General features: G+C 53.4%; 1 protein-coding gene across 4 annotated transcripts in view; it reads left to right on the top strand.

The window, feature by feature from the left end:
• The window catches only part of ANKRD11 (ankyrin repeat domain 11), a 130,653-nt gene that overhangs the window by 75,400 nt on the left and 27,758 nt on the right, over positions 1 to 27,495 (top strand). For all 4 annotated transcript variants that reach the window (XM_038148590.1, XM_038148593.1, XM_038148592.1 and 1 more), the window contains exon 3: positions 22,406 to 22,550. In XM_038148590.1, coding sequence (XP_038004518.1) covers positions 22,464 to 22,550 — 87 coding nt within the window. In that variant the 5' untranslated portion in view covers positions 22,406 to 22,463. The remainder of the gene's footprint in view (positions 1 to 22,405; positions 22,551 to 27,495) is intronic.

Here is a 27,495-nt window from a genome sequence, read left to right as displayed (position 1 = left end):
AAAGACCTTTAGGTCATTGAGAGCACCTATTCCCCCAGCACTGCCAAGGCCACCCCTAACCCATGTCCCTAAAGTGCCACATCCACACAGTTCTTAAATCCCTCCAGGGATGGTGACTCCACCACTGCCCTCTAAAGATATTTGGGACTTCCAGGAATTATCTGTCCTGTGAGTGCGTCTTGCAAGTCTCAGAATCTGTGCTGGCTGACTGAAAAGGGTTGGTTTCTCACCTTCCAGAGAAAGGGACTTAGGGAATGATGATTTCCAAACCAGGAAGTGAGCGATGGTGCAGAGCTGCCCAAGGAAGCGTAAGCTGCTTACGGTGGATTAGATGAGTGCCTGCTTAGCTCTGCAATTAGAGAGGGAGATGGTGTGATAAATCATGAGTAACCAGCTTACCTGTCCCGTGATGTTGTTTATCTCTGGGCACATGTGCTCCAGTTTCCATAGGTGGTGGAGCATCTGCTTTTGAAAGAGTAGGTCTGGAAAGGAGGATGTGCTTTCCATACAGTTTTCTGGAGTTTCTTTGCTACCCTTGAAGATCAGGTTTGCCCTGCAGTGAAGCTCTTTCCAGAGGAGCCCAGATGTGTGTCACTGAATTAGGGTCACACTGCAGGGCTGGTTTGTGTTTTTCAGGAGGTCCTGGGCTCCTGGTCCGAGGCCACGGCCCATGAGGGTGGTGGCACCAGCTCTTCTCGAGCCCATCCCTTGTCCTACTGCTGCCATCCACGAGCTGCCCTGGGGTGGCACCTCACGGAAGGCAGGACAGGCCATGGGAGGGGAAGGTGTTTTCCGGGCATGCTGAGCTGCAGCAGCATCTCGGCCTTGCACAGGCTCCGGGGAGGATCCCGTGCTCTTCAGCTGCTGCTGTTCACTCCAGCTGCACGGCGAGAACGGCCTGCGCAGCTCTGGGGTGTTGCTGACGTTGCTCTGTAAATACTCTGGACACAGGAAAGCTTTTATTGGCATAATGTGTGAAATACTGAAACTGTTCCTTGCTGGTGCTTGAGCTCTGGGTTATCCACCTGCCTGTGCCTCCAGCCAGTCCCTGCCAGCCTTTGGTGCTGGGAGGACACAAATCCCACCACCAGCAGTGCAGAGCTTGCTTTTTTCCCATCCCAGGAACTCTGCCATATCCTCCCTGCATCAGCAGTGTCTCCTCCATCTCTCCCAGGTGTACAGCTTAGCAGACACATTCAAAACACTGCAAGATTTTGGCTGGCTTTGGAGAACTGGTTGATGGGAGAAGTGATTCTTTTCCAGGAAACCAGTGCAGCCTGTGCATGGTGTTGTAAGCAGTGTGACTGTGGTGCTGTTGTAATTGGTCCTTTCCCAGGTGATGGTGGCAGGTGACTTGTGCTGGCTGTCCCTGGGGGATGGTGCTCCTCAAACTGAAATACCCATCTGGAATTTTAGGGTCTTTGTGAAGATCTGACTCAGAAGGCTCAGAGGTGCACAAACCGTGATATGGATACTGATATGGGGCTTCCAAAGTTAGGGAATAGGGGATAAAGATGATCATGGAATCCTAGACTGGTTTGGGTGGGAAGGGACCTTAAAGATCATCCAGTTTCACTCCTGCCATAGGCAGGGACACCTTCCACTGTCCCAGGGTGCTCCAAGCCCTGTCCAGCCTGGCCTTGGACATTTCCAGGGATCCAGGGGCAGCCACAGCTTCTCTGGGCACCTGTGCCAGGGCCTGCCCACCCTCACAGGGAGGAGTTTCTTCCCAGTGTCCCATCTAACCCTGCCCTCTCATCCCAGGGAGCTGAGGACATGCTGGTAGCCTCAGCAGGACAGCAGCGAGCAGGAGATGCTGCTCCACCTCCTTGTGTGGGACATCCATCAGCTGGTTCCCGTGCTGATCAGCCTGCTGGCCCCATCCCCTTCTTCCCCTGTGCCTGCCAGGAACTCCATCCTTCCCTGCAGCTCACCTTCCTGAGCTCAGGAAAGGGCCGGTGCTATTCTTAGCAGCTCAGCAGAAGACGCAGGCAAGAGCCTTTGATGGAGGGAGCAGGAGTAACCATGGCAGTCTCCCGGAATGGGGAGCCGTGGATTACAGACATTAAAAGGCATAGAGCAAATAGCAGGATTATCTTTCCTGGTGGTTTTCTAGTGAGCAGAAGGCACTACTTGATTTCCACGTTTAGGTGAGGCACTGAAAATTACCTGCAGTTAAAAAATAATGCTAATTAAATTCAGATGCAATAACGATTAACACTGCTGATCTCAGTGCACTGGATTTCCTTGCGGCTCTAATTGACAGAGAAAAAGCCCCGACCCTACCTGGGAAAAGGAGGGGGGTTTTTGCTTCTGGCTCCGTGCAGGATCCTCCTTCTTGTGCAGTTGTCAAGTTTGCATTTCCCCTTTCCCTGCCTTATTATTTTTATTTTTAATGCAAGGCACTTCACAGAATCACGAAATCATTGAGGTTGCAAAAGACCCCCAAGATCATCGAGTATGACTGCTCCCCACCTTGTCACCAGAGCACTGAGTGCCATGTCCAGTCATTCCTCCAGGGATGGGGACTCCACCACCTCCCTGGGCAGCCCCTGCCAATGCCTGACTGCCCTTTCCATGACAGAATTCTTCCTGATGTCCAACCTGAACCTTCCCTGGCACAGCTTGAGGCCGTTTCCTCTTGTCCCGTCTCTGTTCCCTGGGAGCAGAGCCTGTCCCCTCCTGTCAGGGAGCTGTGGAGAGTCAGAAGGTGCCCCCTGAGCCTGTTTTTCTCCAGGCTGAGTTCCCCTGCTTCCCTCAGCCTCTCCTGGTGCTGCAGCCCCTTCCCAGCTCCGTTCCTTTCTCTGGACACTCTCCAGCAAAATCAGAGGAGCTGGATGTGCCAGTCCCTTTGCCGGTGACCAGAGCCAGGATCGGGGAGCTGCCCCGCAGGTTCCCCGTGCCCGTGGGTGGTGGGTGCTCACAGCGAGCCCCAGCACCTCCTGCCCTGGCCAGAGGGCCCCGTGTGCTCCTCCTTGCCTTGGTTCTCCGGAGGAGAGGGGAAGCAGCCGCGTGGTTTGGGCCTCTCCCGCAGCTTCGCTTAGCATGCGAGCGGTGTTCTCCGCACAGCGAATTCCGCTTTCAACCTCCGCGAGTGCCGAGGCTCTGCCTAAATGGGCCTGCTAAAGATATTTTTTGACATTTGAAAATCCTATTAAGGCCGTTTCTCTGTCTCCCCTCGCTCCCTCCCCGCTGCCAGCTCACCACGGAGGCTCTGCAAAGGTTTCTTTAGGAGGCCGGGTCACGTCCTGCACAACAGGCCTCGGGAATATGGGTCACAACCAGACGAGGGGAACAAAAACTATATTGTCCTCGTGTCTTACACTGATGGCTGATTGAGGGACTCCCTGAACGGACAGTTTGGGGTCTTAATGAGGTACCAAACATGAGGTAATTCAGAATGTGCCCCTTTCAGGCCGCCTGCTCGGCGCACGGCCGGCCAGGAGCGGGTTCCTCGCTCCTGCTCCTGCTGCAGCTCCTCTTTTCCAAGGGCACAGTTTGGTGTTTCAGCACGTCCTTGGAGCACAGTTTGCCATGGTTCCCGTTCCTGCGTGACTCACTGGTAAAGCCCATGAGCACATTGTTGATTTTCTTATTTACAAATAATTCTCTAAGTTGAAGCTGTTACTCATTGACTTTAAAACGCAGGGCTGGAGGCTGGAGCTTGTCCCTTCAGCCTCATATTGCAGCTTCTTCTCCAGGCTCTGTAAAATTAAATTTAAAGAAGGATTTCTATCAAATCCTCATTTTCTGGGAAATTCCTGAAACTGAGAGCAGCCTGCAGTGGGACAATCACCAGTTGTGCTGGTAGGTGTGTAATTACCCAGGTTTTGGGGAGCGGGGATGCAAACAAGTTTGCATACATTGAATTACAGGCGGTGTTTTAATAGTATGTTTTTTAGGTCTTGGCTTAGATCCAGAATTTTTTCGTGCTATTATCCTCTATTTACAGCTTTCAGAAATCAGCTGATGTCACTGCACATATGTTTAGAGCCGTTGCTAAGGTGATTAGCTCCAGAATTCAACGCCTACGCAGCGCTGATGAAAGGCTGAGAAACTGCTCGGCAGCGTCTGTTCAGAGCTTTGTCGGCTTCAACTATTAAGAACCATAAAACAATATTACCCAATTTTAGGGTAAATACGTTGGCCTTGACTGATAATCGTGCATCAGGTTCTACAGGAGCAGAGGCTTTATCTGGCACGTTTAACTAAGCCTGGGAACGTTTTTCGCTGGGAAGGTGTTTTAAAATCACCCAGTTCCTCATTTCCATGAGCCTGTGCAGGGTTGTGAGTTCAGGGTTTCCTCTGCCAGGAGGTGACAATCCAGGCCCAGGCCACATGTCCATTTTCTGTCCTATGGGCAGGGACACCATCCACTATCCCAGGGTGCTCCAAGCCCCATCCAACTCTCACCACCCTCACAGAGTAGAATTCCTTCCCAATATCCCATCCATCCCGGCCCTCTGGCAGTGGAAGCCATTCCCTGTGTCTTGCTCTTCCAGGCCATTGTCCAAAGTCCCTCTACAGCTCTCTTGGAGCCCCTTTAGGCACTGGAAGGGGCTCTAAGGTCTCCCCAGATTCTTCTCCTCTCCAGGCTGGACACCCTCAGCTCTCTCAGACCCAGCAGGACCCAGTCTCTGGTGGGAGTCTGTCCTCTGGAATAGAAATGAAATTTACCTTGTTTACCTTCCTCTCCCCTTGTAGACAGTGATACCAAGTTAGCTTTCTCACCTGAACTGGGATCCTCTTACCTGCCCAGCTCCTGCTCCCAGAGCAGCAGGAGAATACCTTTATTCATGGTGCAGAAGCCATGGAATACAATCAAGCTGCCCACAGTCTACACCAAAAATGGGCTACCAGGTTACATTTTATAGGTGAAAACTCTATTTTGGTTTAAATGCATGTGGAATATTTTCTTTGCAGTTCAAGGCATGTTAATGTCCTTAAAAAATCAAAAATTTAAAATCTACCATTTAAACTGCAGAAAGATGTAGATATAGATGTATTTTTGCCCCAGTCATCTAGTGCACAGTATGTATTGTAGATGTTCACAAGCATTTTTTTCCCCTGGGAGTTTGCTTCTCCCCCACTGATTATTTTTTCCTTTCCTTTTTTAAAGGAATCTGGCTAAGGCTTGACCTAGTTTGGCTGTCATCACACCGTGAACAGTGCAAGCCTTCACCTAACATAGCTCCCTATATTTTTGTTCCGTAGGCTGTGCAAAAATAGCCACGCACAGCCAACAGCTGGGGGTGAGCAGCAGCACAGGGTTTGCAAGGAGCAGGGCGGGGAAGGTGCTCTGGCATCAGGGATCTCTCCAGGAGCAGACACTGAGCCTCATCAGTGGGATGGCAGCCTCAAGGGCGGCTGTAAAAGAGGAGGAGGGAGAGGGACTTCGGGCAGGGGCCTGAGGGGGACAGGACAAGGGCTTCCCACAGCTCTCTCCTGCATCCCCTCGAAGCTGGGACATTTAACAGCTCCCACAGAGCCTGTCCCATGGGTGGGTGACATGGGGACCTGCGTGTGGCAGGGGGGTGCAGCCCTGCTGGAGATTTGAGCTTTCGCTCTGGGAATCCAGATATAGCTCCGTGTGATCAAGTGCTCGCAAAGAAATGGAGTAATCCATACTTGGGGCAAGTCCAGGGCTTAAAATTCCTAACAGCCTCTTTCCCCGGCTCGCAGCGTGTCCTGCACTGAAGGGTTAGGAGAGTCAAGGTCTTCGCTGCTGATGGTTTAATTTGGACAATGAGCATCACTTAAAAGTGGCATTTTACTGCATTCGTTTCACTCTTACTTTCCAAAGAATCCTTGTGATCCATTCAGGCTCCTCCCTTTGGATGCTAATGGACTTCTGCTGGGATTTTGTTGTTCCTGCAAAGCACCGGGGTCCCATGTGCAGGGGCTGGGGCTGGAGAGCTGCTCTGCCCTGAGACAATGCCCCCATTCAGGGCTCGGCTCGAGGGGAGGGGAGGGGCAGTGCTGATGGCAATTAGTGTGCAAAGCCGGTCCTAATCGATGCCTTGGCTGGGTGTCCAAAGTGCTGAGCTGGTCCTTCCATGCTGCACGTTTCTGCACTAAATTAAACCTGTTCCTCGGGCACTTTTTAGAAAGCAAGGAAAAAGAATAATTCCCGGTTCACCTCTCAGCGAGAGCAGAGCATCTGCAAGAATCGTGGTGGGAGAGAGTGGCCACAGCTGGTTGGGACCAGCCTTTTTTGGAAGTAAAACCTGCTACGAATAGTGCTTGGTCCTCACATCCTTCATCTGTGGGGTGGAGGACTGGCTGTAGTGGGAGAGCAAAAGGTGCTCCCACGGGACGAGGGGGTTGTGAGGTTGGTGAGGGAATACCATAAGTTGTGCAGAAAAGCTGTGGCTGTCCCTGGATCCCTGGAAGTGTCCAAGGCTGGATTGGATGGGGCTTGGAACACCCTGGGATAATGGAAGGTGCCCCTGCCCATGGCAGAGGGTGGAGTGAGATTAATGTCCCTTCAACCCAGAGCATTCCAGGATTTTGTGGTTTAATTTGTTATTGTACAGAGGACTGAACAAGCCATGTTTTGCTATAACTCCAATGCCAGAATTTCTAGTATATCCCAGTATTGTGGGACAGGCTGTGTGTGGCAGGGAAGCCTGTCCTGCACAGCTCCAATGTGTCCTGGCACAGTGTGGCACCTGTGACATCCTGCATTTCACAGGAAACCCCCTGGCTCGTCCATATCCCAGTCTGTCCGTGCCCTGCTGCTCAGACCCGAAGGAAACAATCACACTTTGTGTTTCACAAGCTGTTTTTAATCTCTTGGCTCAATCCCAGTCACGAGGCTCTGAGGTGAAAGGGCTTAGAGAGACCGACAGGAGTCGTGACCATCCCCATCGGCACCGGGAGGTGGCTGCCAGGGATGCAGAGCTGGAGCGGCCAACCCGTGTGATCCCCTGTGCCAGGAGCTGCAGGAGGTTGCTCTGCTGCCTGGGTTGGCCTTGGCAATGGTCTGGAATGCAGCAGGCCCCCTGGTAGGAACAGGAGGCTCAGGAGAACCATCTCTGATGGCTCCTGGTGGGGTCTCTTGGTCAGTGGCGTTTGAACCACTCATGGCTGATGTGCGGCCTTAAGGAGTTTCTCACTTGTGCTGTGTTGTGGCAAGGGCTGTTTGACCTCTGACAGGTGATGGATTAGTCTGGAAGTGGGAGCTGGGGACCTGGCCCTCAAGTCCCACCACGCTGAGCTGCCACTCTTGGGAGCATCAGTATGGAATCATCACAGAATCATGGAGTGGTTTGGGTTGGAAGGACCTTAAAGTCCATCCTGTTCCACCCCCACCCACGGGCAGGGACACCTTCCACTAGCCCAGGTTGCTACAAGCCTCCTTTAGCCTGGCCTTGGACACTGCCAGGGACCCTGGTGGGTGTCACAGCTTCTCTGGGCGCCCTGTGCCAGGGCCTGCCCACCCTCACAGGGAAGAGTTTCTTCCTTATATCTGATTTGAATTTCTCCTCTTTTAGTTTAAAGCCATCACCCTTTGTCCTGTTGCACCAGGAAGGTTTGTCCCCATGTTTCTCATGGGCCCCATTATGGATTGAGAGGCCATTTAAGGATTTGCTAAAATGAGTGAATAATAATACAATTATTTACAGATTGTTGGCAGGTATAATTCCTACACGGGGGCTACATTCAGGTGTCCTTTAAACCTGAGCCTGCCATGACTGCCTGGAGAGGAGCTTGTGCTCAGAGCACATTGGGGATAATTGTATTTGGAGTGGAGTTTTCCTTGGACTTCATGCAGTTGTTCCCTTCTGCATGGAAGGTGGGGTTGAATGGGAACAGTGAAGCCCCCGTGTGCTGGGGCAGCTGCTGGAGATGTTTCCAGCTCCAGCCTCGCTCTCCGATGGCTCAGCACACCCACCCCAGGTGATGGGGCTGGTGCAGCACAGTGGGTGGGATGGGGTGGGATAGACTTTCCCCGTACGGCACCGAGGCGTTAACATTTTCCCTGGAATTTTAAATAAATCTCTTCATGTGCAGGCTGGGTTGTGACTCACACCCTTGGGCTGATGGCAGCAGCAGCGTGGTGAGCTCGCACTAAAATGAGGACAGAACTCAGCTTCTTAAGGCTGGTCACGTGTTAAAGATGCAAAAGGATGTAAAGATGCAAAAAAACAAGGATGGGAGAGAAAACCAGCGGGTGGAAGTGTCCTGATCCAGCAATTTCCATCCATCCAGAGTAATGAGGGAATGGAAGTAACTTCCAGCTCTGGACCTGCAGTGTTCCCTGCTCACACACGCTTATGGACACTGTGTTATGGCCCAGAACTAGAAACAGGTGCCTTTTAGCATTAGAAAGGCAGAAAATCACCCCTCTCGTGGTGTGAAGGTCCTGCCTGTGCTCTCGAGAAATGCTGAGTGTGTCTTTAAATGGAAGAGGGTGGAAATGGTGTTGTGGATGATCTTTGATTCCACTTAGACTATGGAAGACTGTACTGCTGATTTAAAAAAGGAGAAAAACCCATAAAACCAAAAAGCAGTCTGGATTAAACGTGTTGATTAATGCTGTTCCTGTAAAACCATGTGGCCAGCAGAATAGGGATATACAAAGCACTTTTGGAAAATGTACTGGGGGAGGTCTTGAGGAGAGAGGGAAAGAGGAGAAAATACAACATGAATGGATGACTTAACTTCAAATCCCTGCACTTTGACTTATCTCAGGGAAAATAGATTGTGACAGTGTGTGAGTCATACAGAAACTGCTTGGAAATAGAGGGGAATGTGCAAGTACCTTTGGATTTGGCCAGTTTTGGATTTGACCTGCACCTTCCCAGACGGGCAGTGAGGGAGGGGAGAGGGTGGGAATGGAGCATGAGGATCCCATGGAGGTTGTAGTAACGTGGGGATCTTGGAGGTCTTTTCCAAACTCAGTGACTCTGGGATTCTGTGTGCAGGCAGCACGTAGGTTCCATGAGGAGCAGTGGCTTGGTTTGTGATCTGTTGGTGGAGTGGGAGGAGGAGGAGGAAGGCTGGGGAAGCCCTTGAAGGCCACCACGCTCTCCAGCCTTGCTGAGCAGCACAAGGAGCCCTTGGCCAGTAGAAGAAGATGAAGGAATTTCTGTGCAGATCTGTTTATGTTGATATTCTCGAGAGCATGGGGGATTAAATGCTCCAGGAACCACTGGGGAGTTTGTTTTAAGGGTTGTGGATATGCAGCTGGGATCTTTCCTGCTAAAAACAAGGCGCAGGGAGGGAGGAGGGCACAGACAGATCCACGGGCTCTGGTGCCCCTCTGGCGCTGGCACAGGGGGTGGAGGAGCCTGTCTGGTGAATCAGCACCCCTGCGTCGGGGTGCTCCCCAGGCTGTGCCTGCAGGGAGCTGAGTGCTCCCGTGGGAGCAGGTTTGTACAGGAATCTCATCCAAACCAGGCTCTGACTAAGTCCCATCGCCATGGTGCAATGCCAGGCCGGGTTTAGGATGTGGCTGCACCTTGGAAAAATCTTGGGTTCTTGCTGTGAGGTCCCTGTTAAAGCAGTGCTCACATGACAGGCTGCTTGCAGGGAAAATGGAGCTGCTGCTGCAGCACCTGGTGCATCCCAAAGTCCCTGGCAACTGCCTTGGAAAGCGATCTCAAAGCCTATCTGTCTTGACAGTGTCTCTTAATGGCTTACTAATAATGTCTGAAGATCTGCTGGAGCCCTGCTGTAGAATCACAGAATCATGGGATGGTTTGGGTGGGATCTTGCAGCTCATCCTGTTCCACCCCCTGCCATGGGCAGGGACACCTTCCTCCCAACCTTGTCCAGCCTGGCTTTGATAGGTTCAGAGTGCTCTGCTCTGCTCTCTTCCAAGTTGAGAACATCTCAGTTTTCCATGATTAAACTAAATCCCCCCAAACTGAGAGCCTCAGAAGGTGCTTTCCAAGTGCCCTCCAGGAGGCAGGCAGGGAGGGATCTCCTCAATTCCTGGCACAGATACAGCATTCAGGAGTGCTTTGTGGTGGGGTCAAGCCCATGGAGTTCATTGTCATCTACAGCCACATCATCGGGGGGACAATGGAGTGGCTTGGATTTCTAAGAGTTAAGATTATTGTGTGAACCCTGAAGCAGAAATTCCAGCTCCCTGAACATCTTTTGCCATAGCATGGGGTTTGTGCCTGTCAGGATAGGGAAGGGGTCCTGTAATCCAGGCATGCAGCACTGGATTAAATTATCATGTGCTACAGGGTATTAAATCTCAGAGTTTGCTCTCATTTTTGGAGGGGAGGGAGATTTCTGGGACAGAGCAGTATCGCTGCCAAGCTGAAGGAGGCTTTTATTGTAAAATAAAATAGGAATCGGAACACTCAGTGCACACCTGGGTTTTAGTCATTGCCAGAGCAGGTTTCTGTACAGCTGCGACAGCTCGGGGTGCTCCGGAGCGTTTGCTGGGGGAAGAGGGACTTTGTGCAAGGGAGGCTCGGGTTGGACATTGGGAAGAATTTCTTCATGGAAAAGGTTGTCAGTCATTGGCAGGGCTGCCCAGGGGGGTGGTGGAGTCCCCATCCCTGGAGCTGTTCAGGGTGTGCCTGGACACGGCCCTCAGTGCCCTGCTCTGGTGACAGGGTGGGGATTGGTCACGGGTTGGACTTGCTGTCTTGGAGGTCTTTTCTAATCTCAATGATTCCGTGAAAGCAAAAACAACTGGAAGCCAAGAGCTTTGCTGTTGAGTTACTGGGACGGTTTTACTGCCGGGAGAACACATAGGTGCAGCCAGGCGTGTGGAGAATCCTGGGGCTGAGCAGGGAGCAGAGGCAGCACGAGGCTGGGTTTTAGATTTACGAAGTCCCGAGCGCTCCGGCGGCCAGGCAGTGCCAGGCTCTGCTTCTGGCCCGTCCCGCTCCGCTCCCCCGGGCTCCGCTGACGCCGTGTTAATAATTACTAGAATGTACTTTCGGGCAGGTTATTTGTTTTCCCTCCTCATGATGTGCAAGAGCGGATAATGAAATTAATTTGCACACTTGGTGAGTTTGCAAAGCCGGCTTCAGCCACGTTGCCACGATACTGCGGCGGGGCCGGCGGCTCCCGGGGCCGGTGTTTGCACAGCCGGGGCAGCCGGCTGCTGGCGTGGGCAAACAGAGCCCGGAGGGAGCTGGGGTGTACCCAGCCAGGAGAAAAGCTCCCTGCAGAGCCAGCGCGGAGCGTGCGGGCAGTAAAAGCCCTTCCAGGCCGTAAAACCCCTTTCCAGCCTGTTAAACCCCTTTCCGACAAGGAGTGTTTGATGCTGCTGATTCCAACCAGTTTAGTAGGTCAGCAGCCCAAGGAGGAAATTCCTGTGTTGCTCCTGCAGGTTGTGGAGCTCGTGGTGGGATCACGTGGAGCCCATTGGTGAATTCAGATGTTTTGTCGCTGCTTGTCTTTAAGTCCCGAGTCCCGTGTCCCCCAGCCCGGGTGTGTGGTACGTGAACCTCGGTGTTTCCCAGGAGCACAGGGCAGTGCTCCCTGGAGCTGGCCAGGCTCTGCTGGGCAGGTTTCAGTCAGGAGGTGTCTGGTGAAGCTGCCCAGTCTCTGGGATTCTCTGGAGGGATAAATGAGCTTCACTGTGCAGTGGTTGGGAACCGCAGCTCTGACAGTCCCATCTCCCTCACCTTGGCTAGGGGGCAGAATCAGTTTGGGACAAGATGTGGTCGGGTTGGTTTCTGTGTCCCTAGTTCACCACACAGGTAAAGGACTGAGCCAAGAGCACAAAAATCTGCCAAAGGCTGACACTCCTGTCCTTGTCCCAAGGCCCCCAGGATGAGCCCTCTGTGGGCACCCAGCAGCATCTGCCCTCACGTGCAGGGGGAACTCAGCGTGGCTGTGTGCTCCTGAGCCAGGTTCTGCCAGGGTTCCACTCCAGTTTGTGAGAGGGTTCCGCCCTCAGATCACAGGGAGAAGCTGGCTGTGCTCAGCTCTCGAGGCCGTGGTTCCCTTTTGCTTGCTGTGATCCTGCTGCGACTGTGTGCTGTGTGCCAGGTGTGCCACATTGGCCTGGCACAGACCTGGGGACCAGCAGTGAATAGTACTGCTCCCATTGTTCCATTCCTACCTGGATTCTCATGATCCTGCTCCAAGGCTTGGATCCATGCATCCCTTGACATGTTATTTTGGTGTGGCTACACCCTGGCTTTGGGTTGCTTTTGGGGTAGAGGTTCCTGTCACTCCCAGCTTATTTTCCCCCTGCCAGGGTCACAAAGCCTGGCTTTGATCCCTCCCTTCTCCAAATTCTGCTACCAAGTGCCACGTGTTCACCCCGGGCTGCTCAGCCTGGGGGAGGCAGGCGGATCCAGCAGGCAGCTGGGAGACAGACCTTGCTTTTTAAGGAAGACAAGGAGGCGGCAGAGAATCTGTTGGGTTTTTTTCCCCCCAGTTTGCCACACGTATGTGTTGTCTGAGCTTTGCCTTTTGGGAGATGCTGGGGCTCCTGGGTTAGCTGTGATGGGACATCAGCAGGGCCACACATGTCCCACCACAGCACGTGTCTGGTCAGGTGCTCCAGGTATTCCTAGAAGTACAGAGTCATGGAGTAGTTTGGTTTGGACGGGACTTTGAGCTCATCTTGTGCCACCCTGTGCCATGGGCAGGGACACCTTCCACTAGAGCAGGTTGATCCAAACCCTGTCCAACTTGGCCTTGAACACTTCTAGGGATGGAGGATCCACAACCTCTCTGGGTATTCACAGGTTTTGGCCAGTGTTGAAGCAACAGCTCTATAACAAATTGTTTTACCAGAGGCCTCGTGTCACTTCTGTGGGCTGCAAATCAGGAGGGGCTCTCAGGTTTTTGTTTTTTGGGGACTCATGTCCTTAGAGAAAAATCTGTTAAAGCAGATCTGTTCTTACAGCTCCCCACGGCACCTTCAACAAGAGCTCTGTAGAGAAAACGGAGTTTCCCCCATTCAAGAACATACCCTTTTTGGTAAATTCCTGTGTCTTTATATACAGTAGAGCTCCTTCAAAAGCTGTGTGATTTGGGAGATGGAAAGCTGCAGGTTTGTGGAGAATTTACCTTGCTTTGAGTATTTACAAACAAGCAGCAGGGTTGTCCTGTGCCCAAACCTCCCTGCCAGCCCCTGGCCCAGGATGGCCCCTTCCCCTGGGCTGTGACGTGCGGCCAGCCAGGGTCCTGGCACAGAGCTGAGCCCGGCCTGAGCCTCCTGGCACAGTGCTGAGCCCGGCCTGAGCCTCCTGGCACAGTGCTGAGCCCGGCCTGAGCCTCCTGGCACAGAGCTGAGCCCGGCCTGAGCCTCCTGGCACAGAGCTGAGCCCGGCCTGAGCCTCCTGAGCCCGGCCTGAGCCTCCTGGCACCACCAGAGCCGAGTCACCGTGTGCTGGAGCAGAAATGGGAAAACTGGACGGGAGGTTTGGCTTCTGGAACAAGAAGAGCTGAAGTGGGGAAGGTGATGGGCACGGTGCTTCTCCCCATACCCCTGGCAGCAGAGGGTGTGTGGCTTGCTTGCAGGAGCTCAGGATTTGTGTTTGCCGTGCTGGCTGTGGCACGCAGAGCCCCACGGAAGCGCGGCAAGCGCTTTCCTGTCACACAGCTCGTTCGGTGGTGATGGGCTGTCGTCAGCAGCACAGCTCCAGCTGGAGCTCAGCTTCCAGCTCGAGCTGAAACAATCAGGAAATCCACTGCTGGTGTCAGGGCTCAGGGAGCCATGGCTTGTGGAGCGGTACAGAAAGTGTGGTGACGGTTCTGCTGCTGGGAGGGAGCACCTGCAGCTGAGGACGAGGGGAGCCCGCTCTGAGTGAGCCCAGAAATGTGCACAGCAGCCCTTCCAGGCCCCCACTCTGCTTCCCTGCCCTTCCCTGCTGCCTGCCTGGAGCTGTGGACCCGGCTGGAGCCCGGTGCTTGCCCGGCCCTGGCGCCGTGCCGAGCTGCTCCGTGGTGCGTGGTGTGCTCGGGAGAAGGGCTTCCCTGCCGAGTGCTGCCCTGGCACAAGGCTGGAATTTCTCATGGCCCAGGCTTTTCCTCATCTCCCCAGGTGCCTTCCTGGCTTAGCTTACAGAATTCCAGTTTAATGTGAGCTATGAATCAGTCTTCTCTTAGAATCATGGAATGGTTTGGATGGGAAAGGGCCTCAAAGCTCCTCTCATCCCACCCCCTGCCACGGTCAGGGACATCTTCTGCTAGACCAGGTTGCTCCAAGCCCATTTCAACCTGGCCTTCTGTCCATGTCTGTTCAGTCATTGCCCTGTCATTTAAAAGCTGACAGTAACATGGCAAACAAATCCCAGTGCTGCTGCAAAGTGTTTTGTACGTGGATCAAATGTGAGTCTGGAATCTGGAAGCCACTGGCCTCAGTGAGAAAGAAGAACCAGGAAAACAAAACTCCTGGGTCTGCAGACCCCAAATATGAGGAAATCACTGAAGTTCTGTGCTGGGTTTTCCCCAAAGCCTGATGCCTTCAGGGCCCCTGTGTGAGATTTGTTCTGTCTGGACCTTGTTCCTGAATCCACCAAAAATATTTCTGAGGTTCCCACACTGGGAGGAAGCGCAGGGATGCTGCGATGGAAAGAAGGGTCTTGGGAAGAATTGTGCAAGAATGGGAGAATAGGAATGTTTTGCTGCCATTACCATGGATTTTTCAGCTCACAGCTGGGAGAAGATGTTACTTGGCTGTTGCGACATCACGGGCTGAAACCAGATATAAACACAATCATCCCAAAACTTTTGTCCAAATCCCCCAAGGCTCAAGCAGGGATTTCAGTGGGGGGGTAGCTGGTGTTGCAGAGCCCTCAGTTGAGGAGGGTCTCTCGACTTGAAGTACCCTGTTGGGTCATGGCACCTTTTGCAAAATATTTTTGGTTTCTCTCTTATGTAATGAATGTGCTTGGTTGTGATCTCCTCTCGGGTTTAAGAGCTTAAGTCATGTGGTTTATTTGTAGTTAAGGCTGTTTCTTGTCCTAGATGTGGACTCACTGATACCAAAAACTGGGCAGGACAGGAGTGAGTCTCAGTGGGGTTTTACTGGGGGCTGTGTGTCCATGAAATGTGTGTGTGTCCATGCACACACATACGTACAGAGACGGACACTGGGAATATGGAGTATTTCTGGAATTCAGGCAGCCTGGGCTCCCAGGGCCAGGTCTCTGTTCAGCTCTGCTGTGTCAGAGCCAGCTCTGAGTACCCAGGGGGTGAACAAGGCACAGAGTTGTCAATGATGAAGCCGCAGGATGGTGATGCCTGTGCTCATTTAAACAGCCAAAAATGAGCCCAAACGCATCCTTGATCCTGCTCCCTTCCCCAGCCCTCCTGCTGTGCAGCTGAGCAGCAGATGGGACTCTCCAGAGCCACCACCAGCTTTCCATAGGAGCAGTGCTGGTGCTGCAACCTCCCCTTGGGACAGGGCCCTGGTGCCAGCCGTGGGAAGATGGACCGTGCGGAGGGAGCAGGGTGAACCAGCAGCCCCTGCCAGCCCCGCGTCCCCGGTGCCACCGCGGCGTGGGTGACACAGGGCTGCCAGGGCTCCAACAGCCACTGCTGCTTCATCTGTCACCCTTTGGTCCGTGATGGTCAGGAATTGTCTGTGCTCACTTGTTTCTCTGTCTTGGAAATCGGGTCTGGCTCGTTTCTGGGGCTTGGCTGGTGCTCTGAACCCTTCGAGCCGCGCTTGGAAGCCGCAGCCACGGCTCCATGCTGGGCACGGGGGGCAGAGCCCAGCTCCCCAAACGGTCCTGGGAATGGAGCTGGTTCTGCAGATCTCTGGTGGTCAAATTCTGCCAGGATAAAGCAGTCCTGGGGGATCCCTGTTTTTCCCAACTGGTGGGACCTTCAAGATCCGCCTCACATCCTGGTGAGCTGCAGGTGAAGGCTTCATCCTCCCTGGACATCTCAGCTCAGCAGCGTCACGTTTCTCCCTTGTTCCCTTTATGCTGGGTAGTTTGGGCTGTGTTTTTTCCTCCTGTGTGCAGCAGCAGTGGGAATAGTCATGTGGAGCTGGTCACTGTTTTAAGGAGGTTGATGTGCAGAAACTCTGGTAGTGACTGTGTTGCAGATGTGGTTACAGCTCTTCCCTGGCTGAAGCCTGATGGGTGTCCAGCAGAAGCTGAGAGGAGATGGGAGAAGGGCTGAGTCCTCCCTCTCCAGCAGGTTTTGGTCTGAGCTGGTGATCCAGAGCCATCCCAGAGAGGACAACAGTGTCATAACCAGCTTTCCCACCCTGGCTAGCAGTGGTGCAGCAGGGCCGTGTGCTGCTCCAGCCTTGCTGTTACACTCCGGCTGCTCCAGAGGTTTCCACATCACAGCTAATCCTGCTCCCAGACCGCAGCCCCGAGCACTGACTCAAAGTACAGTTTTGTAACTTGGCCAGGACCCAGATCATCGGCAGCATCCCGAAATGGAGCAATACCAGAGGCAGCTGTGGATGGATAATTGAGGGAAGGGTTTGTGGGAAAAATTGCTCCCGGAGAAACCGCACAGGCGAGTGGCTGCTTGTGGGTGCAGGGCACTGTCAGAGCTCTTCTAGTTTGGATTTTGTGTCTCCTGAGAATGGTCCCAGCTGGAAGATTCTGAATCACAGTGTGGTTGAGCAGAAATTTCCAAATATAATCCTGTTAAATAGCAACACTTGGTGCAGTAGGAATATGTTGAGTTGTCAGAATTGGAGACCACTGATCTCTTGCTGGGGCAGGAGGAGATGCTGGGAGGTCACAGGTGTGGGGTTGTGGTTTAAATTGAACCCCTTAGCCAGGATGGTTTCATGTGTGGAGCCATGCTGGAGCACCGTGGAGGAGCTGGACGTTCATGGTGCCCAGCAAGGTCATGAGCATCATCCTAATGGGGATCCTTGGAGACCCGGGTGCACATCCATGTGCAACCTCAGCTGCTCCACTGTGTTGTGTTCTGCAGGTCCTGAGGAACTCTGGGAAGGGACATCTGTCCCCACAAAAGATTGAAATACTAACAGCTGCTGTAATTCAGTAATATTATTTAATTCAGTTTAATTTAAGTAACTTAGGCGGCAGGATCATTATATTTTGTTACAGTGAGGGTGGTGAGGCCCTGGCACAGGTAGCCCAGAGCAGCTGTGGCTGCCCCATCCCTGGAAGTGTCCAAGGCCAGGGTTTGGAGCCCCCTGATGTATGGAAGGTGTCCCTGCCTGTGGCAGGGCTGGAATGAGATGGGCTTTAAGGTCCCTTCTGTCCCACTCTGGCATTCTGTGGTTCCAGCTTAGTAAGTTTACTTGGCTGGTGAGTGTTTGAGAGAGCAGCAAGCCTTGCCCGTGCCAGTCCTTGCAGGATATCAGGAGGTCAGCATATGTGGGGTAAAGAATAAATATTTTTGGAAAGGTGGAAGAAAGAACAGTTACTTGGGACCAGGCAGTGACTGAGAACAGGAAAGGAGAAGCCCAGGAAAGAGATGAAGAAAGATGTGTCATCTCTAAGAACTCCTGATAAGGAGCGACATTCCCTTTCAAAAGCCAGGAACAAACAGGTGACAGGTCCCCAGGGTAAGGAAGGATGTGGGGTTGAAGGTGAGGACATGATGGAGCTGTGAGACCGGGGTGAGCCCAGCTGTGACACCAGGTGACAATGCTGCCCCACCGACTGCGCTCCAGGAAACGCGGGCTCTCCATCCTCCTTGGTTTGAGTTCTGGCTCTAAGAACTAGCACCTCACACTGCTCTAGCTCAATAACAGCTAATCTTTGTGATTACCTATTGTCAGGTGCTGGGGAAACCACCTGTGTTTGCTGTGCAGGTTTGCAGGGCTCCTGCTGCTCCTGGCCGTGTGTACTCACCGTGGAAGGCCGTGGACTTCGCTCTTCCGGAGCTGATCTGGAGCACAAAGAGCAATTGTTCCTTGTTCCCCAGACTGCACGTCCTTCTGCTGCTCACAGGCAGGTTTAGGGACTGGCTGTGGCTCGTGTTGGCCAGGCAGGTGGAGGATGATGCTGGGGCAGGGCAGGTGCTGGGGACGCGTTGGTGGAGCAGCCTGAGCGCGCAGCAGGGCTGGGTTGAGGCTGGGACAGTGGTGTTTTTGAGAAGCTGTGGCTGCCTCGTCCCTGGAGGTGTTGGGTAGGGATTGGAACAACCTGCTCTAGTGGAAGGTGTCCCTGCCCGTGGCAGGGAGTGGAAAGGGATGAGCTTTGAGGTTACTTCCAAACCTTTCTGGGATTCAGTGGTTCTGTGTGTTGAAAGACATCAGCTCTTGGTTTTTTGCCTCTGCTTTCCAGAGCTGGAGGACAAGTGTCAAATTGTGGGTGTGAGTTATTAATCGAAGGCAATTTTCAAAGAAGATTTAAGACAGCATCCTTAAAAGGAGGCTGAAGTATTAAAATTCTCATTTTTCACAGGCTTGTTCCTATTCCAACCTTTTCAGACCAAACAAATGTGTTGGATCTGTGCAAATAATGTCTGGGGCTCTAATTGCATCGGGGGGTTTGCATGGGCAGGAGCCTCCAGCCAGCTCCCTCCTATTCTGGCATTTAAAGAAGGCTCCACAATCTTTTTTACTCCAAGCTGGCGGGGTACAGGCAGGCTGCAGTGCACAGATCGTGGGCATGAGCTCATTTGTTGTGGCTTCACACTGAATGGCAGGAGTTTGGCTGCTCTGCGGGAGGGCAGGGATGGAGGGCTGGGTCCAGGAAAGGCTGTCATTCCCCTTGGATGTACATCTGGAAATGTTCTTTATTCTTTCCTGTGAGGGTGGGGAGGCTGCCCAGAGAAGCTGCCCCATCCCTGGAAGTGTCCAAGGCCAGGTTGGAAGGGGCTTGGAGCACCCTGGTCCGGTGGAAGTTGTCCCTGCCCATGGCACACATAAGGATGTTGGGGTGTTGCTCACTGGGTCCATGAAGCAGGAGGGGTAGGGATGGGGAGTTCAAGTGTCTGTAGGGTTGGTTAATGAGGAGCTGCTCTCCTGTCAAGCCCAGTGTTGGTGTTGTCTGGCAGGGCTGGAGTCTGTCTGTGGGCTGTGTCCTTGTTCTTTGTCCCTGTCCCAGTTTGCCCTTTGTCTTCACTGGGAGCCTGTCCTGGCTAATGGGTGCCACTGCTCCCACGCTGCCTCCCGGCTGCCCAGATGTCCTGGGGTTGAAGCCAGCAGTGCTTTCATCCTCTTCCTCCTCCTCCTCCTCTCTCCAAGGGGCAGATGACACCCCCTTCCCTTCCATCCCTTTCGGGACCGTGGCCTTTTGAGGTCCTTCACAGACATATTTGGTCTCAGTGTGTGGCTTGGACTTGGTATGCCCTGGGCAAAATAAAAACCATTTTCAACTGTTTCCTTGGCCCAGTGAGGGGCCAGGGGACGATCGTGGGTGGGTGTGCCCGGGGCTGGCTCTGCTGAGCCCTGCCATTCCCAGCCCCATTGCGCTTGGCTCCAGCCCTGCTCCTGGTTGTGTTCCAGACAGCCCTGCTCCTCCGTCCTCTGCGAGGGTGCTCGGGGTGCTGTGGGGGCTCTGACCCCCACCCAGGCCAGGGTGGACCAGGAGGGCCCCCAGTCCAGAGCAGGGTGACTGGGCTGGCTGTCAGCCCTGCTCTTCCAGCTTTCTCCCAGCTGGCAATACTCCGTGGGCTGGGACCACCACAGCCTTCCCTGCTGGACCCAGCCATCCTGAAACAGCAGGAGCTGCCATAGCCAGGCCGGTCCATCCCAGGGCAGGCTCCCCCTGTCCATTCACCCCTTTCCCAGGGGGTTGTGTGGGATCCAGCCTCGCCAGCAGCAGGGTCTGCACCGGGCTGGCCACGCACGCAGCCAGGGCTGGCCCCTGGCCAGGGGTAAACAGCTCCTTTGTTTTCCTGGAGGAGTACGAGGGATTATATTCTGTTGAGCTCACTCGGTCTCCCACTTGGTTTTGTGCAGCCTCATGTAATGGGCTCCTCCGAGGAGCTGAGTTAATTGTTTGTGAAATAGGAAGGTGCTGGTTGTCTCCTGTAGGGAGGTGAGCTTGAGACGGGCATCGTGGAAAGGGGGTGGCTCGTCCAGCTCCTGAATTAGGAGGGATTGAAGCCAAATTGTCATTCTACAGCCCTAGATTTGCCACTCTGCAAATGCTGTGTCGAGCTGGGGAAGGCTCTTCCAGCCAGGAATCTGTGCCTCCCCTCTGACTCTTATTAAACGTGCTTAAAAATGAAACGAACTTATTAAACGTGCTTAAAAATGAAAGGAAGGCTGCGTCGCTGTCGGTAATTGTTGTGCAAATGTGATACTCCCTGCAAGCTGTGGAACAGGCCAGGGCTGTGTTTACCCGGAGAGGCAGCCGGCTTTCCAAGTGTAATGAGTCAGCTCCGCGAACAGAAGGGGCGCAGAATTAATCTGGCATCCGTCTGGCCTTTTCTCAGTTAAACAGGTTTTGGAAGCTCCACGTGAATAGGTGCCTACCCTGGTACAAGCAGCCACAAAGACTTGGGAGTGGGCACGGTTTTTTTGGGAATACGTTGGCAGCGAGCGGATTTGAGCGGTGACGTGGGGCTGGGTTTTGGCTGCTGCTGGGAGCAGAGGTGAAGCTGCTTGGGTTTAATATCCATTACAAGGAGTAAATAAATTTCCCTCGCCCAGCACTTCATCTGAGTTTCCACCTCTTAGATTTGCAGTGAATATTGAAGGCAATATTGTCCTCTGCTCCTGCCTCCTCCCAGGCACACGCTCCTGCCTGCTGTATCTGCACCTTAATGAGCCCCTGTAAGAGAAACCGAGGGGAAATAATTTTTCCATGTTCCCAGCTGGCTAATGATGCCTGGCAGAGGGAGATTCCTGGGGCTGGGAATGGCTGGAGCTGCTCCTGCAGGGGCCCAGTGGATGTGCACATGGAGGGGACCCTGTGGGCTCTGGTGGGCTGTCCCAAAGCTCAGCTGTCCCCGTGTCGAGCAGGGGGCCACGAGGAGGTGTTTTCTCAGTTCCCAAAGTTTTGTTCCTAAATCTGGATGACAACCTTCCCACAGCCAGGGAGAGGAGCTGGGCTGGAGAATCAGCTGCCTTGGGAAGCAAAGTCTCCTGCTGGAAACACCAGCACTGTCTGTGCCTGGTGCTTTGGTCTGGGAATTTGTGCTGCTTCAGGGCTGGGCTGGGGCATCTGAACCACCTCCAAAAAGAAAACAAAAAAAAAAAACCAACCCAAAGTGTCCCAAGGCCTCTGAGGCGTAAATGGAACGGAAATTTTGAAGGGATTTCCAGAGAACTTCTAAATACAAGACTTCTCTCTCTCCTCTCTGAGAATTCCCATCTCCCTGGACGATTTCCTGCAGTTGTAGCTCTGCAGAGCTGCTGCTGTAAGATGGAAATGGTGCAATTTAGAGCTAGCAGGTGACAATTATGTTGGGAAAAGTTCCTCTCTGTGCCACTCCAGCCTCAGGCCAGGAGCCCAGTTGCTGTTGGGGTTGCTGGGTGTCACTCCTCACAGATATCCCATTCCACTGATGCTTTCCAGCCTCTGGTCTGGGGAGAGGAGATGTTCTTGTTCACCTGAAAGGGCTTTGGCTGCAGCTGGTGTTCCTGAGCCCTGCTCCAGCTCGTGCCTCGCTGCATTTCACATGGCAGTTGTCCTTCCAGCCCTGTAACCAGGCAACACAGGAGGAGCAGGAGCTTTGTCCTCTCCAGGTTGGCTTTCCCAGGCCAAGGTGCAGGGCAGGGTGAGGAGCTCTGACAAACCAGTCCCAGAACACCGAGCCCTCCGTGCTCTCTGCTCCTGCCTCACGATGGCAACACGTTCAGAAAGTGCATTTTCGATGGAGGTTTTGTAATTTGTTTGCTTCTGCAAATGTGTCTGGGAATTCAGTGTGGCAAACTGGGGTGCAGGGCTGTCCCCCCACGTTCAGGACAGAGCCACGCTGCAGGAGGCTGTTTGTGGGCTTGGGCTGATGCTGTGGATGAGGAGCAGCAGGGCTGTTGCTCTTTGGTGGGATTTGATCCCTTCTAGGCTGTTCCTTGCAGATGAAACAAGCCCTGCCTGCAGCTGCAGGATCCAGTTTGGAATTGGCCTCTTCTCCCAGGAAACAAGTGATAGGATGAGAGGAACCAGCCTCAGGCTGTGCCAGGGGAGGTTCAGGTTGGAAATCAGGAGGAATTTGTTCATGGAAGGGGTTGTCAGGCATTGGAAGGGTCTGCCAGGGAGATGGCAGAGTTCTCATGCCTGGAGGTGTCGTCCAAGGAAGGCCTGGACGTGGCACTGAGTGCTGTGGTCTGGTGACAGGGCTGGGATTGGGCACAGGTTGGACTCAGTGTTCTGAGAGGTCTTTTCCAAACTCAGTGATTCTGTGTGATTCCACGTGTGATTCCTCGCAGCACCTCTGTTACTCTCTGGGAAGGTGGCAGGAGCCTGCTGCAGCTTTTTCCACATTTGATGGTGCTATGCCATCCTGGTGTTGCCATCCAGGGGTTGGGAGGGGGTTTATCCCCTCGGGAAATGCCTCGTTTTTCCCCCCACAATGGAGAGATCCTTTTGAGATGTCTGACCTCCCTTTTCCTCTCTCCTGACAGACGGTTGATGATGAGGCGATGGCAGCATAAATGAAGATCAAGTAAGGAAGGCAGAACGATGCCCAAGGGTGGGTGTTCTAAAACACCACAGTCAGAAGATTTCTCTCTCAGCAACGACATGGTGGAGAAACAAACGGGGAAAAAGGTAAGGTCTTTGGGCCACCTGCCCTCCTTTGGGGGTGCTGCTCTTTGAGCCTGGAGTCGTGAAGCCATGGCATTGTTTGACATGGCAGGAGGCTGCCCTGGGCTCTTACCTGGGGATTTACATCGGTGTGCTGGTGCTCTGCCATCTGATGGGGTTGGGTTTGTTTCCCTGTGACTGCCATCCTTCCCGAGAAGTGCTGTGCTCACCTGGATCCGAGTCGGCTGAGCAGCAGGGGCTGCTTTGGAAGATTCTCTTTTGCAAGTTCTGTGTGTTTTTAGGGGTTTCTGCACTCAGCTGTGGAGACCTAAGTGATGTGGTGATGGTGCAAGTGCGTGCTGGGTGAGGGAGGAGCTTCTCCTCCTCCGGGTGGAAATCCAGGTCCTTGTCAGCACGGCTGCTCTGGCTTTCCCCAGCAGCACCGCTGGACCTGGCTCAGCCTGGCAGTTGCTCTGCTGAAATTGCTGCTTCTGAGAGTTGATCCAAGGTGTTGTCTGGTTTTTGGCGTGGCTTAGGTGAAACTACTGAGATGAAATCTGAGTTTAAGGATAAATACCTTCACACTTCTCCTCTTCATCCCGTTTTGCTCCAGGCATGAGCCCAGTCTGCTCTCATTCAGCTTTTTCCCCCCCTCCTCAGTATCAGTCATTTCCAGTCAATAGCTGTGCAGAAAACTGTGCAAATGTTACCTTTAAATAAACATGAAAACCTACATCTACTGAATTCTGCTAAGGAGCAAATCTCATCCACTTCCCTTTCATCTCCTTGCTCCAGTTTCTCAGCATTCCCCTGGGAGTTTCTGCCAGGCCCGGGAGCTGAAGCTGAGCATGGTGAGCCCCAGCTCCGTCACTTCCCCTGCAATCCCACCCCAGTGATGGCAGCAACTCCTTGTATGACTGAGCTCATATTACTGACAAAAGGAGAAAAATACAAAATAACCACCGGGAAAATCCCAGGCAGGATTTGGTTGGTGACATCTGCCACATTCCTCTCTGTGTCACTGCAAGTGCAGGTCAGTGCAGGAGTGCTGTGGGGCTTCTAGGAGGGGGCAGAATCTGGGATCAGGGATCAGGAGGGGGAACAGCTGCCTGGCAGCATCGGGAAGATGCCAGCCTTTACCCTGGCAAAGGGGGCTGTGCCCAGCAGTGCAGGATATGTAAATACAGGCTGTGCCGGGTAAGAAGCTTAATGCTGGCGCAGGTGCTTGGGGAGGGAGAGGATCAGTTGGAATATGAATCAGCTCCCATTTTATTCCATCCACTCCCGGCAGCTTAAAGGCTGCCTGTTATTTACAGAGCAGGTTTGTCGAGCGGCGCGGGGCACGCCGGGAAGCGGAGTTATCTGCTGCTGCCTAAAGAACTAGGACACAATTCCTGCCTCCCGTTCAGAGTGCCCCTGAGAGGGGACAGGGCAGAGCTTCTGCTCCTTCAGTTCTGGCTTTTTCAACAGAGGAGACGCTCACAGGCTCTTGTCTTCCAGGGGCTGAGCTGAGCTCCAGCCTGAGTGGCTTTTGCCCTGTTTCTGGTTAATTCTGCAGCTGAGCTGGAGCAGTGACTCAGGGGAAAAGCACTTCGACCTCCTCCCTGCAGACGCTGTTGTACCTGCCTGTCAGCAACCGCTGCCTTGCATTTATCTTGCCTTTGTCAACACGTTCAAAGGCCCGAGCTGGCGCTTGGCACAGCTCCCCTGCCAGCCTGGAGAGGGAGGGCAGAGCCGGGGTCAGGCACGGGGACCCGCCGTGGGCACGGGGAGAGCGTGGCAAAGTGATGCCAACCAAGTGTTCTCCTCTTAATGGGACCTCAGTATCAATAGTTGATTTAGCATTAAACAGGCTTTACATGTCTGGGCTCTGCAGCTCTGGCAGATGGAGCGGGGTCCTGATGCTGCAGTGAGCTGAGTGCCACAGGGGACAAGGGGGCTGGCCTTGAGCTGAAAAACAGGAGGTTTATATGGAATATTGGCAAGAAATTCTTCCCTGTGAGGGTGCTGAGGCCTTGGCACGGGTTGCCCAGAGCAGCTATGGCTGTCCCTGAATCCCTACAATTGTCCAGGGCCAGGCTGAATGGGGCTTGGAGCAGCCTGGGCTAGTGGAAGGTGTCCCTGCCCATGACAGGGGGTGGAACCAGATGAGTTTTGAGGTCCCTTCCCACCCAGACCATTCCAGGACTCTGTGATCACCAGCTTCTGCACCTGAGTTCCGTGCTCCATCACGTAGCAGGCTCCCAGGGGAGCTGCCCTGCTCCAGAGGGCTCCTGCTTGGAGGCGAGGCTGTGAGCCTCTGCCTGTCCATAGCAGAGATCTAGGAGGGAACTCCTGGCTCTCTGCCCCTAAGTCCACAGGAGGGACTTAGGAGCTGGTGGGATGCAGCCCTGAGAGTGAAGTGGATTAAAGAGCGTGTCTGAGGGCGTTGGGTGCTCCGTGCTGTTGGATGGGGAGCTGTTTCTCCCAGGGTTAGTGGAGCCCTTATAAGGCTGCACAAGCCTGCCCGGGGCGGGCTCTGGCAGCCCCCGGGCTCCTCCTGCTCCCTTCAGCCTGGAGGCTTTTGTAAAAATCTGCATGCCATATATGAATAATTCTCCTTTCTGGTCTAGATCCACAGATCCCCGTAGCAGGAGATTACTCATGGCTGAGGCAGAGCAGAGCACCACAGCAAGGGTTATATCAGTTGTCAGAAGCATTTCCTGATGGGCCTGGCCTGGCTGCGTGGTTACACCGTGTGCTCAGCACAGCCTTTGCCTCTTTATGGGGAAATGCTCCCTCTTGCATAGTCAAAAGTGCATTTTTGCTGCAGTGAGCACCAAGCAGAACAGCACTTACCCCGGTTTTCGCTTGTAGGAGCTGGCAGAGGTTAAAAAAACAGAGTTTTTTCTCCTTCCCCTTCTCCCTGTTTCATAAAAGGGAACGTGGTCCTTGTTTTTTGGTTCTTCGTGAATCTTCATGAATCTGTTGTGCTGTCAGGGCTTTCCAGACTGGGTGAGTGAGTGCTGGGCTCCGTGTCCAGCACAGAGTCACCCACCAGGGTGTGAAACCTGCAGGGGAATCTGGGTGATGAAGAGATGACATTTCAGTGAAGTTAATCAGCCTGTGCTCATCAGTGGGTCATATTTCTTACAAACTTTGGTGCCCGAGGCTCACGGGAATGGGGCTTCAGCTCCAGTCACCTCCATGCTCCACATGTTTTATTGCAGCATTGATAACAACACACATTCAAACTTTCTGGCATTTTGTGTGTGCTGGTGTTGTGCTCTGCCTTTGGGAAGGCTACGAGGGGCCCAGATTTAGGGAATTGTTTGGTTTTCACCACATCCAGTTGCTTTCTGGGTAAAACTGAGTCCATTCCTTTTTGTGATACAGAGTTGGGAACCTTCTGCCCCCTCTCCCTCCCTGCTGGCAGAGCCAGGACAGACCCACTGGGGCAGGGAAAGTCCCTCTGTGGCAGCATTTGCTTTTTGCAGCATGGGTTGTTTGCCCACAGCAGGAGTCTGACGTGGGGCATGGCCTGGGGCACCGGCCTCGGAGCCCTCCTGGGCTTCTCCTGCCAGGCTGCCCGGGCTGGTTTTGTTCATTGCTGCCTAATTTTTACTGACATCACAACCTGAAATGCTTGGAGCTCGTTTTGGAGAACAAAGGGCTTTGGGGATTTCCATGGCTGGCAGTGCAAGTCTCTGCATAAGCCCTGGGCTGGGAGTCAGGCTCTGTCTGAGCAGGGTGATGGGGCTGGAAATCCAGATTTCTTTGCATGGTTTTGTAAATCATAGAATCATGGGCTGGTTTGGGTTGGAAGGGACTTTAAAACTCATCTTTCAGGCTGCTCAGAGCCCCATCTGAATGTCTCTATCTTGCAGAAATCTGCATTAAAAAACCCCGCAGGATTGTTTTTGCTCTGAGGCCTGGCCTTTGGCCAGTTCGTGTGTCACAAGTGCCCTGAGCAGATTGGTATCGGGGTCTGTGGTGCTGGTGGGAGAAGCCCTTCCATCCCCACCCTGCAGCATCTCACTCTGGGTGGCTGCTGGGGCCGGTTCCTGGTGGGTTTGTGCTCCAACCGCAGCAGCTGAGAGCAGCTTGTGATGAATCTTTTCACTTTTGCAAGAGTAGCTCAAGGTGGGTTGTTACTCATACAGTAACTCTCCTGCAAGTATAATGTGGCAGGAGGGGATTTTCTCTGCACTCGCAGCTGCTGGCTGCCCTTTGCCAAAGCAGCTTTTATTAACACCTGCAAAGGGGAACTTGCTGCTGCTGCTGAGCTCTCGGCTCTTCCCCGTCCCCAAACTCCTGTCCCGGCCTTGGAGAGCCCCAGCTCTTACACAGGGCTGTTCATACAGGTTTCTCTGCAACGTCAAGGCCAGGCTGGATGGGGCTCTGAGCAGTCTGATCTAGTGGAAAGTGTCTCTGCCCATGGCAGAAAGGGTTGGGATGAGATAAGCTTTGAGGTTTCTTCCAAGCCAAACCATTCCAGGATTTCATGATTCTAATTTGGATTTGTTCCATTTGTGAAACCTGATTCCGATGAGTCTAAGCTTACTTTAAACATGAGAAGGCCTAAAAATGAAACCAGGTTTTACTTGAGTAAAGGACAGCATTCTTCATTACAGAATTGGAAATAATTAGGGGAGTAAAGCTTAAAATAAGAAAACGAAAACTTTCAGGAATTGCACTCTCCAGCTGCCTTGATGTCCCCCCCAGTGCTGCAGGCATCCCCAGCAGGTCTCTGCTTTCCAGGGGGAAGCAGAGTCTGGATCTTCCTTGCTCCAATTAGTAGGAAAGGTTATCGTTGTGCTGCTGTAGGAATTAATCTTCAAAGCGGTGCCGGCGCTGCCGCCGCTTCCTCGGCTGCCTGGTGCTGAATTGTGCTGAGCTGGCTGGAGCTGCACTCCCAGCCCGGGCTGGATGCAGAGGAAGCTCTGCCCGAGCATGCCCAGCTCCAGGATTCACATGGACGCTGCCAGGG

Source organism: Motacilla alba, chromosome 11, assembly GCF_015832195.1.
Source record: "Motacilla alba alba isolate MOTALB_02 chromosome 11, Motacilla_alba_V1.0_pri, whole genome shotgun sequence".
NCBI classification, from domain to species: Eukaryota; Metazoa; Chordata; class Aves; order Passeriformes; family Motacillidae; genus Motacilla; species Motacilla alba.
The sequence above is the reverse complement of the archived record's forward strand: the minus strand, read 5'-3'. Positions and strand labels throughout refer to the sequence as shown.